Source organism: Candida margitis (assembly GCF_024628925.1).
Source record: "Candida margitis strain CBS 14175 chromosome Unknown scaffold68, whole genome shotgun sequence".
Lineage (NCBI taxonomy): Eukaryota > Fungi > Ascomycota > Pichiomycetes > Serinales > Debaryomycetaceae > Lodderomyces > Lodderomyces margitis.
Genome location: NW_026261877.1, coordinates 19,296 through 37,611, shown reverse-complemented (window position 1 = coordinate 37,611; position 18,316 = coordinate 19,296). Strand labels below are relative to the sequence as shown.

Sequence of the window (18,316 nt, the reverse complement as noted above, 5' to 3'; positions counted from 1 at the left end):
TCTACTCACGGGGAACAGTAGTGCTTGCAGTGGTGATAAAGTGAACTGTTATTAGTGTGTGTGTGTGTGTGTGTGTGTGTGTGTGTGTGTGTGATGTATGATATTGGGTATCACTTGACTCAATTAACCTTTATATCATTTGCAAAAAATGCAAAAAAGTTAAAACCAATTTTGGTCATAGATATATCAAAGTTTCAGTTTTCATCAAACTGCCCCCCCCTCCTCTCTTTTACAATTTTCTTCAATTTACACTTTTTGAAAACAAGAAAATAACAACTTCTTAGGAGTCTAGTATCCAGCAATTTAACATTGTTTAATTGCCTTATTGTTAAAAAACTTCGGTGAATGACATATTTTTATACAACGTTTTGCTCAGCTGTAGGAATAACAATAATAACAATAATAATAATACTACTACTACTACTACTACTACTACTACTACTACCAATAATAATAATAATTTACATTTCCATTACCATATACACAGTTAAACCGACCCATACATTGGCAAACCGTAATATAAAGCAATAACTTAATACTTTAAATAAATACTTGCATCAAAAAATAAAATAATAATTTAAAATATCGTTCGTAAATGAAACCAATGATCACTTACACAAAACACACACAACAGACAACAACAACAACAAGAAAGGAGGAATAGACTACGGAGTATTCATCAACTGTATACCTGTGTCGAGAGCTTATCTGTGTATGTGCACGTGTCTGCAAAACAATACGGGTCAAATTTACCTTCGACTCTCCCTACACATACCAGAATACAACTGCAACAAACCTCACTATTTGTAAATCTATTAAACTTAAGATACGATGGCTCTAGACGCCCCAGATTCTTAATTTAATAAAAAGTAAATGACTGCAATGACAGCTGATCACCTCAATCCAGAGAGTTATAATAATTGCTTATCGCCTGTTGTATATTTATATGTACCTCTTTCACTTGCATATTGTTGCATTATAAAAATAAATTTATAGAAACAATCAAAGAAAAAAGATTAGATATAATTGATATATAATAAATCTCTAGCGGTTATCTTCAATCTTTTCCCTATGCCCGACTTGTTTGAGGCAGATAATATATAATATGAATCACCAAATATCGCCTTACTAAACAGACAAGCAAGCTCTTTTTATTAAGAATGACTGAGGCGGGTAGGAGAACTTTCTCCACAAATTGTCAAATTTCCACAAGTTTCTACAAATTACACTCAATCACGTGTGAAGGTATAAAGTTTCCCAATTTACACTTTTTGTTTTTCACTTCATCAGACCATGGGGCGTTGGATCTAAGCTTTGTTTTAAACATACCACTATTTTTGCACTCTTCCCCCATCAAATGGTACATATAAACCAAAAACTAATGAGCCGTTAGCAGTATAGACTAAACTGGTGATTTTGCCCATACCTACCCCTGCAGAGAGACACACATCTAGAGAGACATGCATTTTAAGCTTTGCATCTTTTCCACTTCCCCATAACCACTCTCTAAGCTTTAAGGGATTATAGCCTTTTTTTTTTCCAAAAGTTTAATTGCTTCAAACGTCAAAGAATCATTCGATTTTTTCTTCTTCATGATGTGTTGTTACGTCATAGCACGTCCAGTTCCAACGTTAATCGCTCAATGGCTCCTTCAAAGGCAAGGCCAAAACACTCTTCACCAGGCTAAGCTTTCTAGAGAGAGAGAAAGATGAAAATCAGGTGTTGCTAATTAATCATGTGGATACCTTCTATACTACATCAAAAAGCTGAACAGATTCATAGCTCAACCTCTTTTATACAACGCAACAACAATAACATTCGAGACAAGGTTAGGCTAAATTCTATCGAATTTCACAAAAACTACTACTCACACAGAAGAAGAAGAATTTTGGTAAAAGAAAAAAAAAAATTTCGTTTCGGATCTGATATTGTTTTTGTGTATACCCAATGGGTTAATGCCGTGCGTACATACAATTTGAATAATTATCCAGCCCACACACAAAATCCCAACCACCACCAACCATCGGAACAATTTCTCTCCGTTGGACAACAATTGAACAAAGCTTTTTCTCTTTGTTTGTACACCCCAAATCAACCAATCTACCACAATTACTAAACCATTACTAACGCCTTAAGATGTAGCCATATTCTCTCATAACAAAATTCCCATCTCGGAGATACTCTTTCGGAAAATTCTTCCATTATTAAAGCCTCCTTTTGCTTTCTCACTCTCTCCTCCCCCCTCACATATAATTCAAACGTTGTGCCCCCTTTTTTTACTTTATTCTTTGCTCTTCTTCTCAGCCTATTGTTCTCGATAACAACACTAAACGGCACTGGGAAGACTAATTTCAGGATAAGCTACATCGATACGGCGATTCGCTACTTTAAGCGATTCATAACCAATCAAGGATAGTAGAACAATATGTTAAATCTGTTTGATGAGATCCTACTGTGTAATGTATTATGATGCTATTTATAAAAATTTCAAAACAAACAAACAAAAAATGAACCCGAGCCTAAAGAGTTGAGAAAACAAAAGAAACAATAACAAGAAAATGTTTAAAAATAAAAAAAATAAAAAAAGTAAATGAAACGAGAGACAACGAAACAAAAAGCAAAAAACCAATCCACAGAATCTCCCTTGAGAGTTTCAAATGACTTTGTAAATCATCAATTTCTTTATAAAAGACACATCAAGTTCCTTCCAAATCCACATTCACTTCCAGCCTACCCAATTACCAGCACATCGCTACCACATCACTACTACTTCCCAAACAATGAGTCAAGATTCTGTATACTACGGCAGATCTGTCAACAAAGTATACAACCAAGAATTCATAATTGATCGACGATTCAAAATCATCAAAGAGTTGGGTCATGGGGCATACGGTATTGTTTGCTCAGCCAAATATGACGACGGCACCAATGCTGACCCCAACACTAATCTGTCCTCAGCTGATGGATCATACGTTGCCATCAAAAAGATTACCAACATCTTTAGCAAAAAGATTCTATGCAAACGTGCTTTAAGAGAGATTAAATTGTTGCAATTCTTTAGGGGCCATAAAAATATCACATGTCTTTACGACTTGGACATTATCCCCAACCCATTGACGGGTGAGTTCAATGAAATCTATTTATACGAAGAGCTAATGGAATGCGACATGCACCAAATCATCAGATCTGGCCAACCATTGACCGATCTGCATTATCAATCCTTCATATACCAAATATTGTGCGGATTAAAGTACATCCACTCGGCCGATGTGCTACATCGAGATTTGAAACCGGGAAACCTTCTCGTCAATGCTGATTGTGAATTGAAAATTTGTGATTTTGGACTTGCTCGAGGATTTTCAGAAAATCCTGAACAAAACCAAGGATTCATGACTGAATATGTGGCAACTAGATGGTATCGAGCCCCCGAGATTATGCTCAGCTTCACCAACTATACTAAGGCCATCGATGTGTGGTCTGTTGGATGTATATTGGCTGAATTACTTGGAGGCAAGCCGCTCTTCCGAGGTAAGGACTACGTTGACCAATTGAATCAGATTTTGATGATTTTGGGAACACCACCGGAATCGACCTTAGTTAAGATTGGTTCTCAGCGAGCACAAAACTATGTTCGCTCCTTGCCCATTATGAAGAAAATCAGCTACCGACACTTATTCCCCGAGGCCAATCCCTTGGCATTGGACTTGTTGGAGAGAATGTTGGCTTTAGATCCATACGAACGTATCAGTGTTGATGAAGCTTTGGAACACCCATACTTGGAAGTATGGCACGACCCGAGGGACGAGCCTGAATGCCAGGTCAAGTTTGATTTCAAAACATTTGAAACGTTTGAAGAGTTGGATGAAATGAAGCAACTTATCATGGATGAGGTGAGAACATTTAGAGATTTCGTTAGAAAACCAATAGAGGAACAACAGCAAATACAATTGCAAATGCAAATCCAACAACGCGAAAACCAAGAACTGGAAGAACAACAAAGACAACATAGAGCAATTGACGTTAGTTCTTCATCAAACATACGTGAAGATGATTATCCCAAACCCCAGGAATTGAATGACTTTTCCTTCCAAAGCTTAGAACTGAACAACTATCAATACGATTCTAGAGATGACAACATGAGTGGCGTAAATGTCAATGATTTCCAAAACACCCTTGGCCCCGACTACTACAAATTAGAAGAAGAGTTGGGATTTGGACTAGACGGAAATGCATTTGACAATTTCAATCAATAAAAGGTTTCATTCTCTATATATTGCGTACTTGAATATATCGCCATTCTTACAAAAACACCAGACTGCTTGCTTTTCAATAACGACATTGTCAATCTTACCATCGGGCACTATACTAGTCAAGTCGATCGTCACTAGCGGGATCGATATCGATGGCAAGTACTTGTCATTGACAATCGGTGAAATAATAGTACTACTCTGAATAAACTTTTTCTGCGGACTCTTTTTAACTCTAATGTCAAGTAATTGCTTGTAAAGGGAGATAATCGTTTCAGGTTGTTTGGGCTTTGGCGAGGGGTCATCCAGCAACACACTCGTCAAGTTTAGGCTTTTAGTAGACAACAAGTTGGTAAATGAAGGCGTGTTCAAAATTGGATCCGACGTCGACAAGTTTCTCCGGTGCGCCGACCTGGAATGTATAGGACCAGGACTAGGGCTGTGTGTGACTATATGAATACTGTTTTTCTTCTCATGAATCGACCTTCTACTTTCACGTGGCTTGGATTGAGACACAACAGCTTGGGGCTTTTTCACCTTGGGAACTGCTTTGTAGTCAAACTCCCACACAAATATCTTTCCATCATTACCGCAACTGACTAATTTGTACACCAGTAGGGAGTCATTGCTGCTGCTGCTGCTGTTGTTGTCGTTGAAAAACTGGATAGCTCTTACAGAGTTTGTATGTCCTTTAAACCGACAAACGATCTCAATTGACTTGACCATTGGAGGGTACAGCTTCTCTTGACCGTGATCATGCAAGCTTTGTGTAGCTGTCATCGAAGTGTAAAGTGAATTGTGACTATTCACCGTTCCACTTCTTGATCTGCCTTGGCGTTCGGGTTTCCGCAATAGCCCATTGATGTTGTAATATGTCATTTTAAATACTTCAATCAAGTCACCTTTACCCACAATCGAGAAAAACTTAAAGTCAGGACTAAACTTGATGTCGGAGATACCCGTGTTGAAATAATTGGACACAATATCAGTCACTAAGCTGCTACTAACTTCCTCTTGATCAAGACGGTAGGTAAACATGAAATCGATAAATTTGACAAACCCGTCTTCAGAGGCCACTGCCAACAACAACGGTTGCAAGTCATTTCGTAATGCATTTTCCACAGACAATGTTGACGAAATCGCCGTAATCGATTTATGACACAACTTGAAGTGACCAATCAATTGATCATCACTAGGTTCGCCAAATAAGCTTAGGTCAAACTTGCGGAAATACGTTACGTACGAATCAGTGCCGACCACCTCCTTTTTGTAATTTCGCATTTCATTTCTTCCAAGTGGATTGAGAATAAACACTTCACCATTAGAAGTTCCAGTAACGATAAGGTACTCATAAAGCGGATGCCTTATAGCATGCACCGTTGACACATTTACAAGATTGATTGATTCAGGCGAATTCAAATTCAAATCAATCTGTTTCATCTTCATACTCCTTGGCTTAACAATGACCACTTTACCCTGATTACACCCCAAAATTATTATCGGCTCTTCGTGAAACACAAACGCAGTTAAAGACGTTATCACGCACTTACTACTCAACTGGAGTCGTAGCAAAGGCTGCTCAATTTTTGATTCATTCTCCCTAACCTTTGTGTGTTCAAACTGTGACGATTCCGATAACCCCAATACATTAAGCACGTTAACATTTGTTGATACCAAAAGTCTCCCACATGAAGCGAAATCGTCGTTATAGCTCAAAATACTGACATCGGAGGCTTCGACATTGTCGTAAAATTCATCCTTGGTGAATAGCTTGTTCAAGTTTGTAGTCAACTTATTGAATGGATTTTTGGACTGAAATCGGGTTCTTGTTTCCACAATTGTCGTTAATGCACCGGGGTTCATATTGGGATTTCGAAATGGATCTTGCGTTAATGGGTTGACATTGGCACCAATGTGCATATTGCCCTCCAGCCGCTTGTCACTTTGTTGCACCTTCTCTTTAAATGCATTCACTAGGTGAAGAGGTAGCGAAACATATGTAGTCGATTCGAACGGACCCAATGGTGGACGAGCAATGTTTAAGTAGTCGCTCTCCAACTTCAATTTAGCATTAATCAGTTTCCCATTTGTCACGGGCCACGCAATTTCCGCAGTTGACCTAGGCATGTCATTCGGTAGACTGTGGTACTCATTATCCTCTAGTTGTGTATAGCCAGGACAAACCGAGTTAAGATACATTGTTGTATTAGCGAATGTCGCATCTGAAGTGTTTGGTGTAGTCAGTGTCATTATTGATTAAGAATGGGGTTAAATTTGAAATTGTCCCTAAAGAAACTTGTTGAAAAAAAAAAATCAGAAAATGGACGTCTAGTGGGATAAGTTTCACTCAATGTTGAATTGTACACGTGAACATAGATAACCAAAACTGTTGAAGATATATACACCTCTTTTGATAAATTTCTAACCGAAACAGTAAAAGGCCAACAAAAATAAAAAATGAGAAAATAAAAAAATAAAAATAAAAAAAAAAAAATGAAAGAAAAGAAAAAAATCCAACCGAAATTTTTCACCCATTCATAGAATCGCTAGTTTATACTCCGCTATACACCCGATGCTAAGGCTATTTCAAAGAAGTGTGCTGCCAACATCACTACTCAAACCATCTATTGTTGCTGCTACAGCCTCAACACTTGTGGTCCCCTCCAGGTTTAACTCCACAAACAAAGACGCCTCCTCTGCCACAAAATATGCCAATCCTGCCAAATCCGACATAAATATTGATGATTTGTTGAAAAGCTCTATCCCTGATTTATCATTCAGTGAATCCATGAATGAAAGGTTTGGCTTTGAAGCTAATAGACAACCAACCCCGCGTGAAGTCGCAAAGGGTATAAGGGAATTTGGAACCAATGCAGGAAGAACAGTTGACGTCAATTATAATAACTTGGCCAGAGCATTTACTCAGATAAAGAGGGTGGGTAATGAAAACAAGATTAGATACTTGCAAAAGATCCAGTCAAGGTATATTCGTCCCGCCAAATACAGAAAGCAATTAAAGAGGGAATGGTGGAGAAGGAAGTTTTCAGGAGGATTCAAAGACTTGTTGGCACAGGTTAACGATGCTAGAAGAAGAGGCTACTAAAGTTTATAGTGTGTAATAGGCTTTAATGGGCATTGTAAATAGAACATCTGTCAAAAGATTTTATTGGAAAAATATTCATTGCACATTTTTTTCTTTTGTTATCTGCGGCGTGAAATTTGCATCGGATAAACCTCATCCTGAATATTCATTCTGCACGCTACAACCGACAGCGCTCCTCCCTGCCCCGCCTGCAGATAATGTCCAACAACATGCACAAGAACGAGGGGTCTATCCCTGCAATAGCAAGCACGTTGGATCGTAAATATGCGGTCCACATATTTCCGGAGCAATTGCAGCCATTTCGTTCAGGAATACTTGCATATGGCGCATCTCTAGCGTCAACATTGGTGGGATACCCACTTGACACCATGAAAGTGAGGATGCAAACGCACAGCTATTTCAAAGGGTATCTAGATTGTGCCAAAAGGACGTACTTGGCTGAAGGAGTGAGGGGTTTTTTCCGAGGTGTGTGGGCTCCACTTATATCGACATCCTTTTCCAAATCCATCAATGTGTCGATTTACTCCTACTGCAAGCCACATGTTTATACGGCAATGTTTGAAAATAAACGGTATGGCAAAGTACTACAGGAACATCCATTTATGAGGAACTTACCAGTATGTTTTGTTTCCGGCTGGCTTGCTGGTGGTGGAGTCAGTTTATTTGCATGTCCTTTTGAATTTATCAAGGTATACTCCCAGTTGGAGAAACTTGTTACTACTAATTCGTCATTAGGAAGTATCAAGACAAGGATACAGACGCCATCTACACTTCAAATCACCAATGCAATAATCAAATCGGAAGGATTGCGAGGACTCTATTCTGGATTTAAATTGCATTTTCTCAGGGATTCTTTATCCACCGCAGTGTATTTCAGCTTATACGAGCTGATTAAACTATTTACCAATGATTTAACCAACAAAAATGCCTCAACTACTTCTCCGTTTGCGGTGTTGCTATCGGGGGGACTTTCAGGTGTCCTTAGCTGGATCATCATTTTCCCAATAGATACAGCAAAGTCATTAGTACAAAAAGCTGCCGTGATTAGTATATTTAGAAAACTGCACGGCTTATCCCAAGCACCAGCAGAATCGTATAAAAAGAAGGACGGTTGGTTCTATCGTGGCTTGGGTATTTCAATAACTAGGTCATTTTTGACAAACATGGTGTTTTTTGGGGTGTTTGAATTTGGCATGGCCTATCTAGCTTAGACTATACATTTATTAGACTTATTTATTCAATATTTCCGTCTCTTTTTAAGTGGGGACTTTGACCTAGTGCGAGATGCAGGGTATTCCATTGGCTCAACGGAAGACTGGCGCAACGATCCAATCGAGCTTACTCTCTTTCTTCCTCTCGAAGATTCTGACTCTGCTTCGCTAATGTCATCATTTGAGTGCCCTTCATCAACGCTTTCCAAATGTTCAAACTGCTCAATTTCACTCAAATCCAAACCAAGAATTCTACGTCTTCTAGCTCGTGACTTTCTTTTCGATGGGTTGCGTCTTATAATGTGGGTCTGAGTGGACTCTGTGAGGTCAAGTGACGGCTTTGAGACCGCCAATTTTATTACATCTTCCAAGTTTAGTTCGTTTTCATCAGAACAGTGATCTGTGAGTGACTCGATTGGATGGGGGACATTTTTGGAGTTGACTTGATCATCACTGGATGATTCTTCCCTTTTCACTTTGTCTTCATGTAAGGGAGAGTCTTTGACAGCAGTATCTGATGTAGCGGAGTAGTAATCAGCACTATTTTGATCCGTGATTACTTCCTTCTTTACAACGACCACATCTGGTGTAGCAGAACTGTCAGTATCGTCACTTTGATCTGCAATTACTTCCTTTTTGGCCACAGATTGCAATAATGGTGCTGGCGATGGAGCAACAATATCTGGTTCCGAAACTTCCAATGGTGGAAAGTTTCTTTTTAATGGTAACTCATGCCTTCTGATTTTCCGCCTCCTCCGTCTTCTTCTTGAAGGTCTCGAATAAGTAATTTCGAATTTTGCATTGGTCAACAATTCCTCATCGCTACCACTTGAAAACTCTTCAACGATAAGCAGCTCTCTCGTCCTCTCTATTGCCTCAGAAAATGATCTTAATCTATTGGATACAAAATCAGCAAACTTGACAGAACTGGAGACTTTTTTGTGGACATTATTTTCATTTGGATCTTTGTCTGATGCGCTTACATCTGCTGAAATTTCTCCTTCATCCATTTGTTCAACAAAATGTGTTGCAGCATCAGCTATACCATTTACGGAGTCGAGTTGAATATTTATTGATGCACTCAGTCCTCGCTCTTCATCCTCATTATCAACTTTATCTCTCTCTACCGGGCCCTCTCCTTTGTCTGATTTTCCTTCATCCATCTCTTCAATAAAATCAGATGCTGCATTGACCAAATCTTTCACGCGACCACTACCCACAATTGGTAGTTCATTACTTTCCAGTATCAAAGTTTCACCCATTTCCATTTCTTCAACAAAATCAGTAGCAGCTTGTAAGAGATTTCCTGCAGAATTCTCATTTGTATCCATTGGCGAGGCTGCAGACTCAGGCTCATGTTCTGGGATAGCTTCCTTAGATTCATGAGCACCATCCACGCCATCTGCACCGCTTCCAACACCAGAAACCTCTTTTGCCATGCTTCCTTCATTGTCAGATGATTTGCCACTCTGAATCTCTTCAACAAACTCTTCCACCGCATCCACTATGCTTCCACTAACAGGCTCATCTACATTACATGAGGCATCCTCGTTGCGTGCAGTTGAATGATTCCCTCGAAATACCTCTCTCAATAAGCGATTTACATCCTCAACCGTAACTCTTGAAATTTGATGCTCACTAGGAGCCGCATTAGTCAAAACTGTTGTAGCATTCACTTTATCACCTTTATCCTCCTCAACATGAGATACAGTCGCTTCAGCTAGATGCTCTTGATTTTCCAGCTGAGGTGAATATTTAGAATACGCAAGCAATGATTTTGATGGCCCAACATTGGGGAAAATGTGGCGTAGCTTTTCACGGATATCAGAAGCGCTGAGTTTCAGAACCACTTTTTCAGTTGGCCCAAGTATTGCCGGCCCGCTCGAGCTCCCAACGTTCACGTCAATTCCCGCTTCTCGCCCACCAAAAAAGTCAGCTCCAGTATTATCATACTCCTCATTCTCGGCTAAACTATAAGCCAAATTTATCACGTCTTGCACAAGATCATTATCGATACCTCGCACTGGTGAAGAGGTAGACGCAATCTCAGATTTATGTGATCCCAAGTCCTGTTGACTAACGTCTTCAGCAGTGGCATTATCAGTCAATAGTGCTGGTTCATTTTGGTACGAATTTCTCCAACTCGATACTCCCCCACGGTCAAACCTGGATTCAATGTTCTGATCGGGGCTGGCACTGGACAGCTCTGCGTGGGCAGAGTTTTCACGATCGGTTGAATTCGTTTGCTCTTTCTCATCCATTTCATCTGCCTTGTTTTCTGATCCGGTATCATTGGTTTTCAGCAACTCACTTTCATCTTCAACACCAACTGAACCTATCCTAATAACCGTGAGCTCCTCTTCGTCACTACTTGATCCATCACTGATTATAGTGATCTCACTATCTTCTTCTCCGCTAGAGCCACTGCTAATTACAGTTACTACTTCATCTTCATTATCAGAATCACTGCTAATCACAGTAATTTCTATCTCTTCATTCTCTCCCTCAGAATAGCCAGGTTCTTGTCTTTCTAACTGCATGGCTCCACTTGGGTCCAGCACATTCCCATGAGACACATTTTTTTCAAACCCTGCTCCAGCTAAATCATCTGAAGATTCATGTCCGTCATTTTCATCTATAGTTTTGCCATCCGAAACGACACTAGTTTCAGCAGAAGAACTAAACTCATGTATCGATTCGAGTACTGGGGTCTCAATACTATTGGGCTCCGGCGTACCAACAATAGACGATTCTTGAGCATCATTTTCTTCATACCCACTTGTTTTGGTCAGAGGTGACTCAATTATTTCCTCATCATCTTCTGGAATCACTTCGGTTGCTTTGTTGTTATCTTCACTTAGACCAATTTCAGACAACTTAGCCGAAGCAGCATCACTACTTGATTGCTCAGCCATATGGCTTTGCTCCTCATGTCGAATAAGTGCTTCTGTTTGAGGAGTTTGGTTGTAGTCGCTGGCTTCTGCCTTCATATCCATATTATCGTTCAATTGAACTTCTTCCGCAAGGGTGCCAGCAGATCCCAACTTTGATTCATTATCACTCACTTCATCAACTTCCATGTCATCCTGTGACTGCTCAATATTGCTGGAAATAGTGTCATACGAAGAAATGGCACTGGTGTTTGCATCGATGCTTTCCAAAACTGGTACAGGGATCTCTTTCCATGCATTTGTAGTATCGTCATGTAATGCCTGGGTCTTCCCTTCATCGTCCCACATATCAAAACCAAGTTTGTATGGTCTCTCAGCACCTTCATCTGGTGGCTCAGAAAATGATTTGATTGATCTCTCCAAATCTTCAACTGCATCTATCTTTATGTTATACTTTTTCTCAGCATTCTTCAAGTTTTGTAAAATAGTTTCAGGATCTTCTTCTTCCTCAATCGATTTGAATATAGGTGCTGGTGGGTTTTCATCACTCAGGTATTCGAGTTCAGGATTTTTGACTACTTGAATGTCCGCTTCTTCAACAATAAATGGAGCAGCCACAACTTGATTCTCATCTTGTGGATAACTCTGTTCTTCATTAAAGCTCGTGCTACGGCCCACATTACCCACATGATATTGTTTGTCTTGATGGTAGTCACTTCTGTGCGATTCATATTGACTTTCATCGGCCAATGAGCCCTCCGACCTGTTCTCATCGAAATCATTAACTTTCATTCGCTGATCACTTAATTCTTGTGCATAAAAAGGATCAGGTACTGGCGCTAGCTCATCTGGACGAAAATCATTATTATCCAAGTGAGTATCCGAATCAATATCATCGTCTTTTGTAACCCTTGGAAGGTTATTGTCAGTGTACTCTGCATCAGCCATGTATCCTGACTGGGCATGTGTGTCTTTAAAGTTGTGGAAGGTTCTGTCACCAAGGGCCCGTGATGCAAAAGTCTGAAGTGTGTTATAAGCATTTGCGGGAACATTTTGGGAATATTCAGGTTCGTCTTCCTCCTTCTCTTCATCAGCAAATCCTTCGGCTTGCGAATCAAAGTTTGAAGCTTGGTTCTCCAGTTCGGAATTAGGATGAGGCGAGACAGATCTGGCATCAATTGAGATTGAAGCAGAGTGTTGCCTTGGGTGGGTTGCTTCTCTGGAAGTGTATCCTATGTAATCATTTGATTCTATTTCAGAGTTCACACTACTTCCACCCAGCAGATTGACATACTCAAGAGATCTCTGCTCGTAATCATCTTCGATGTATTGCTCATTGTCTGAACCTAATCTTTGAAGGTCAATTTCTTCCCTGCCTTGCGCATTTTGTACAAATCTTTCGTCACTGCTGTCTGGCAGCATATCATCTTCGTAATTAGACTCAACCTTGTTATTTAAGTCAATATCTTGATCCAATTCACCTTCATGTGACTTATACTCCCCGGATTGTGTGTTTAAATAACTTCCACTTCCACCTTTTGTTTCAGGGTACACATCGTCTTCTTCTGCCGCCTGGTAATCAACCCTGCTTTCACAATCTTGTTCGTCTTCATGATCATCTTGTTCTGAGTATTCTTCCTCGCCATATTGTTCTTGCCCTTCGCCGGCATACGAAAAACGATTATCGTATGGATCTATTCTTCTTTGGGAAGGTTGCGAGTAAGCGAGTGCACTCTGTGCTGCGTCGAAAAGCGAAATGTCGTTGTAGTTACTATTTAGGTGATCATGTTGACCAAATGGATGCGAAGAATCGTGGTTCTCGTTTTCTAGCTCTACTTCTGACTCGATCTCTGATTGTCCCTCTGACTCCACCTCTGCTTCTGATGAAATTTCAATCACGTCATTGACTTCATCGTATCTACTGGCTTTCAACTGTCCTTCTACGTTATGATATTCGTATTGTTCCTCAGAGCCGCTTTCATCCTCGTTCAAACTATCTCTCAATTCTTCTGACTCTTCGACCTCCAAGTCTACATCCAGACTGCCATCTTTGCTATTATCAACCCAATGCAGCGATGGATCATCTTGATGATTAGATAGGTTTCGCAATTCAGGCATAGCTTTCTCTTGTAACAAAGCTAAGTCAGCAACACTTTGCGCTTCCTCAGCTTCTCTTTGCTCGAGTAATTTGCCCAACTTGGCAAAATCTTCATCAAAATGCTTTGATTGTAATTCCTGCTTTAATCTTCTTTTGTTGTCCTCTTCTTGCTGTTGTTGTAGCAAATCATGTAGTTCTTGTCGCTGTTTCGATTTCAAGTTCTGGTAACGTGACTTTATACTGTCAATCCAGTCCACTACATCGTCAGCATCTTGTTGCTTAAAGATTGCCGACGAGTTGGAGTTCAAAGATCGATTGTAAAGTGAGTGCTTGATGGTTGAGGTATTGAAGGAATTATCTCCTGAGTGTGATTCGATCCTGTGAAGGCCATATACTTTTGTGCTGCCACTGGTTGATGAAATAGAACGTGATCGCTGACGATCATTGTCGGATGCACTAGTCGATTTTCTGCGGTATAGCGGCGAAAAGCGATCACTCATTATTGTGTTGATTGTATAGGGGCCAATGCCGTTAACAGCCTTGATGTACTCAATTGTGATTGCAGATGATTGAATGACGTTTGATGTTCTCCGTAATAATTTCCATATCATTTTTCAGTTGGCTGATGAATTGTCGTATTATTGTGTCGCATTTGTGGAAGATATATCCGACATACGAGTCACGTGAATAATAATACACATTCCTCGACTCGACGTGACAACCCACTTGAAATTGCAATTCCACAACCAAACTAAGAGGGATCCCAAGAGTTAGATAGGGGTACTTCCATGATTACACAAATTTGCAAATTCCCTTTCTGCAAGGACCTTGAGTCAGATCACGTTTTTAAAAATAGGTTTGATACGCCTACAAGATAAGGCCTTGCGGTGAAAGTTGCTGCAGTTTGCTGGCTTGTGGAGTCAATCCGAATTTGAATATATGCATTTAATTAAACTCTACTGATGTAGGTCTTAAAAAGAGTTAGTGAGCATTGACATGGAAAACTTGGTCCTTCGATTTAACAATTTCATGCATCTTCGCTTAAAAGAAAAACCTACTTCCTATAGACGTCAGGAGTTAAAGATATTGACAGTTGAGGCTTTGTTAGTTAGATTCTTTACTCTGCACGGCGCTTTATAAGCAATTGGTCTTTCTTTCTTGCTAACTACAATCTTCAAATTTCACAACAGCTAAAGGTAGCTCAGGTTTTTGAAAATTTCTTTTTCTTTTCCTTTTCCTTCTTGGAACAGCTAAAAAAGTGTATATTTCGGAGCCTGCAATAAAGACAAGATATGTACAAAAGATAGATAAAACAGGTAGAAAATGAGTGAATGTACTTGACAGAGAGCTACATGACTCGTAACAAAGTGTGAAAGAACTATGACAGTTAGTGCCTCTTGGTTGGATGGTTCGGGATCCAACGGTTCATAACCAACCTCACTATTCACCAACAAAGTCTTTGCTGTTTCAACCTTATATTTTACGCTCTTACATAAATAATGATGTTTCTTAAATTTCCAAGAGTGTGGGCGTTCTCTCCAAAAAAGCACAGCCTAAGGAGGATGGAAGAAGGTTTTTCCATCTTCTTACCAGTCATACGGGTTATGAGGCTCCAACAGTTTACGCACTCTCTGCTTTTGTGGGTCCACACAAAGAAAATTTCACTTTGAAAAAAGTGTGACAATAGTAGAGGCATAAGTTGGTTCAAAAGCTGGGCCAACAATAGTAGACAGAGGTGATTTAATTGAAAGGGGGTATGATTAGAATCATATGACACTGATAATAGCCCATTGTTTAGGGAACCCAATTGGTATTAGATACGAAATGATTGTTCATATTTCCCATATACTTTGCACCAAATAGTTTATTGTTTTTACAACTCAATTGTTGGTGGGGGGTAAACCTAGAACCACAGATACACTCTTGTGTATTGTTCTTTTATTTTATTTTAGTATGTACGTGTGCATTGCCTAAAAGAGGGAATAATAGAAACAAAAGAAAAGATGATTTAACACACATAGCAACAAAAGGAAAAAGACAATAACAATTTAAATAACAATTAACAATTGAAAGAGGGAGAAGAAGAACAATATACAACTTTTGATTCTCGATGAGAACACTAAATTGTTTTCAATTTATAGGTTTGTGTAGCTACAATTGTAGAGCGACGGACTATCAAATCAAAAAGACCATATGTGATGCGAGTAATATGAACCACAAATACTTCATTTATATAAACATCACTTCTCACACTACTACTACTGCTTTTTGTTTAATGACTACTTTACCATTTTCTATTCTGATTGTAAATTAAAGAAACAAATTCTTTATTCTTAGAAATAAGCCCCCTTGCATAAAATTAATTATAAAGTAGATAATTTAAGTTTATATGTACTTGGGACTATCGGCGTTTTCGATGGATGCAGAAAACAACCTCAATTTTTCACTTGGAAAAAGGGAAAGCTAAGAAGTTAAAGTTAATGCTACTGAATACACTTCAGCAAGAGCGTCAACTTCTTCCACTGAGTGTGTAACTCGTTACTCAAGCTACAATTTTGAAGTAACTGGCATGATAAAGCTCTCTAGTCTTGTTAGGAAAAGAGAGGCGGAGAACAGAAAAATAAAAAATCAGTTTCAAATGACTTCAATTAATTGTTGTATTTATTGTTGTTGTTAGTTGAGACAAAGACAAAGATCTTATATTCGGTGCTAACTTTTAAACCACAAAAGTTAGTTAAACAACTTTTACGATGAACCTCACTAAAAGTTTTTTTCTATTCTTTCTCGTACAAAGTACTACACAATTGGGAAGAAAACAAATTTCAATTGTCATTTCAATTGATGAACGTTTCATTAACTTTTTTGAAAATTCCGCGAGGGGCTTATATACTACTAGTAACAATAGTAGCCTCTAAAATGCCACTTAGCAACTAAAAATTTCTTTTTCTCTCTTTTTGTTTTTTGTTTTCTTTTTTTTTCTTAATTTTGTTACTTACTATCGAAATAATCGAGTAGACATATGCTCCTCAACTAGAATTATACTGACTCTTTCCTTTGGTTCTTCCAAGCCACAAGAGAGAAAACCTAATACAATAAAAGAGCTGAAACTGAACCACAGGGCTTTGCATTTTAGCACTGGTAAATCATCAAACTAGATCTACTTAAATCCGTCTCTCCAAAAGTTTCTCACATGCCTATTTTTAGATACACTGAAGTCATGGATCTGGTAGAGTAGTATTTCACATTTGGCAAAAGAGCCTTAGAGGCAGGTCATCATGGTACTAGCGTTCATAACACATTCCCAAAATGCAATTGATCCTCTTCCTGTTGTAAGATATTACCACTTGGTAATGAATAGACGCCCTTACAAAGTGGCACATTTCCATACACAGCAACACACACACACACACACACACACACACATTGAACATAGAAAATTTCTTTTTATGTTTACGCTGTAATTGAAATTACACAAACTTACTTTTCATTCTTCACCACAATATTCTTTGTGTAATACCAGAACACATTTTACACTCACCAACTATTACCTAAAAGTCTTTTGATTTACCCCCTTGTACATTTCCAAAAGTAGATGAAATTTTAAAGTAAACACTTTAGCTTTAGCTTGCATTAAGAGAAGAGATTATATAAATAACCCACCTCAATTCCTTCTTTTTCAATTTCTTGTCCCATTCTCTCTTCCCTCTTCCCTCTTCCCTCTTCATCAATTCAATCGCTACTTTCGTTTTCACCACCTTTACCACCAACAGTTTGAATATATAACCACTCTACATACAACTATAATTTCACAATGACTGTAGAAGTAACATCACCAACAACTGCTGACGATATCGAACAACAACGTCCCCTTTACGAACCAGAATACAAAGAAGCATACACCAATTCAGCATTCAAGAACCATTTAATTGCCTTCCTTGGTGAGTTTTTCGGTACTTTTATCTTTTTATGGGTTGCTTTCGTCATTGCTCAAATTGCCAACCAAGATCCAAACATCCCTAAAGCCGGTGGAGGATCAGACCCTATGCAATTGATTATGATTTCATTTGGGTTTGGTTTCGGGGTCATGATGGGTGTGTTTATGTTTTTCAGAGTTTCTGGTGGTAACTTGAACCCAGCAGTTACTTTGTCTTTGGTTTTGGCTGGTGCTGTTCCTCCAATTAGAGGTGCTGTTATGGTGGTTGCCCAAATGATTGGTGGTATGGCTGCTGCTGGTGCTGCATCAGCAATGACTCCCGGTAAGATTGCCTTTGCCAATGCATTGGGTGGTGGTGCTTCAAGATCAAGAGGAGTGTTTTTGGAAGCATTTGGTACTTTTATCTTGTGTTTTACCGTCTTGATGATGGCAGTTGAGAAATCAAGAGCCACATTTATGGCCCCATTTGTCATTGGTATTTCATTAATGTTGGGACATTTAATTTGCGTTTACTATACCGGTGCCGGTTTGAATCCTGCTAGATCTTTTGGTCCATGTATTGCCAGTAGATCATTCCCAAACTATCACTGGATCTATTGGGTTGGCCCAATCTTGGGTGCAGTTTTGGCTTGGGGTGTTTGGAGATTATTCACCTTCTTGGGTTATAGATCTTGTAACCCAGGTCAAGATAGTGATGAATAAGGAAGGATGGATTAGTATTAATTGAAAATCAAAGTTTATTCTACTACTTTCACCATTACTACAACGGGGTTTTATCAAAAAGCATGGAAATATATAATATTAATGTACGTAATTTATTCGCAGCCAATAA

At 39.0% G+C, this 18,316-nt stretch overlaps 6 protein-coding genes across 6 annotated transcripts; 4 read left to right on the top strand and 2 right to left on the bottom strand. All coding sequences in view use genetic code 12, as the record gives it.

Moving 5' to 3' along the window:
- Window positions 1-2,780: 2,780 nt before the first annotated feature.
- On the top strand, window positions 2,781-4,253 carry MKC1 (mitogen-activated serine/threonine-protein kinase; the record flags this gene model as incomplete). Its single annotated transcript, XM_051816408.1, has 1 exon — window positions 2,781-4,253. The coding sequence occupies one exon, from the start codon at window positions 2,781-2,783 to the stop codon at window positions 4,251-4,253; it is 1,473 nt and encodes a 490-aa protein (XP_051670247.1).
- Window positions 4,254-4,259: 6 nt separating this feature from the next.
- CANMA_004159 (uncharacterized protein) lies at window positions 4,260-6,497 on the bottom strand (the record flags this gene model as incomplete). The annotated part of the gene is made up of 1 exon (XM_051816407.1): window positions 4,260-6,497. One exon carries the CDS (start codon window positions 6,495-6,497, stop codon window positions 4,260-4,262), a length of 2,238 nt encoding a protein of 745 aa, XP_051670246.1.
- Window positions 6,498-6,819: 322 nt separating this feature from the next.
- Window positions 6,820-7,350, top strand: CANMA_004158 (mitochondrial 37S ribosomal protein bS21m; the record flags this gene model as incomplete). Its single annotated transcript, XM_051816406.1, has 1 exon — window positions 6,820-7,350. The coding sequence occupies one exon, from the start codon at window positions 6,820-6,822 to the stop codon at window positions 7,348-7,350; it is 531 nt and encodes a 176-aa protein (XP_051670245.1).
- A 197-nt stretch (window positions 7,351-7,547) lies between these two features.
- CANMA_004157 (uncharacterized protein) lies at window positions 7,548-8,561 on the top strand (the record flags this gene model as incomplete). Its single annotated transcript, XM_051816405.1, has 1 exon — window positions 7,548-8,561. One exon carries the CDS (start codon window positions 7,548-7,550, stop codon window positions 8,559-8,561), a length of 1,014 nt encoding a protein of 337 aa, XP_051670244.1.
- Window positions 8,562-8,587: 26 nt separating this feature from the next.
- Window positions 8,588-14,050, bottom strand: CANMA_004156 (uncharacterized protein; the record flags this gene model as incomplete). The annotated part of the gene is made up of 1 exon (XM_051816404.1): window positions 8,588-14,050. The coding sequence occupies one exon, from the start codon at window positions 14,048-14,050 to the stop codon at window positions 8,588-8,590; it is 5,463 nt and encodes a 1,820-aa protein (XP_051670243.1).
- Window positions 14,051-17,361: 3,311 nt separating this feature from the next.
- AQY1 (Aqy1p) lies at window positions 17,362-18,186 on the top strand (the record flags this gene model as incomplete). Its single annotated transcript, XM_051816403.1, has 1 exon — window positions 17,362-18,186. One exon carries the CDS (start codon window positions 17,362-17,364, stop codon window positions 18,184-18,186), a length of 825 nt encoding a protein of 274 aa, XP_051670242.1.
- Between the last annotated feature and the right edge of the window lie 130 nt (window positions 18,187-18,316).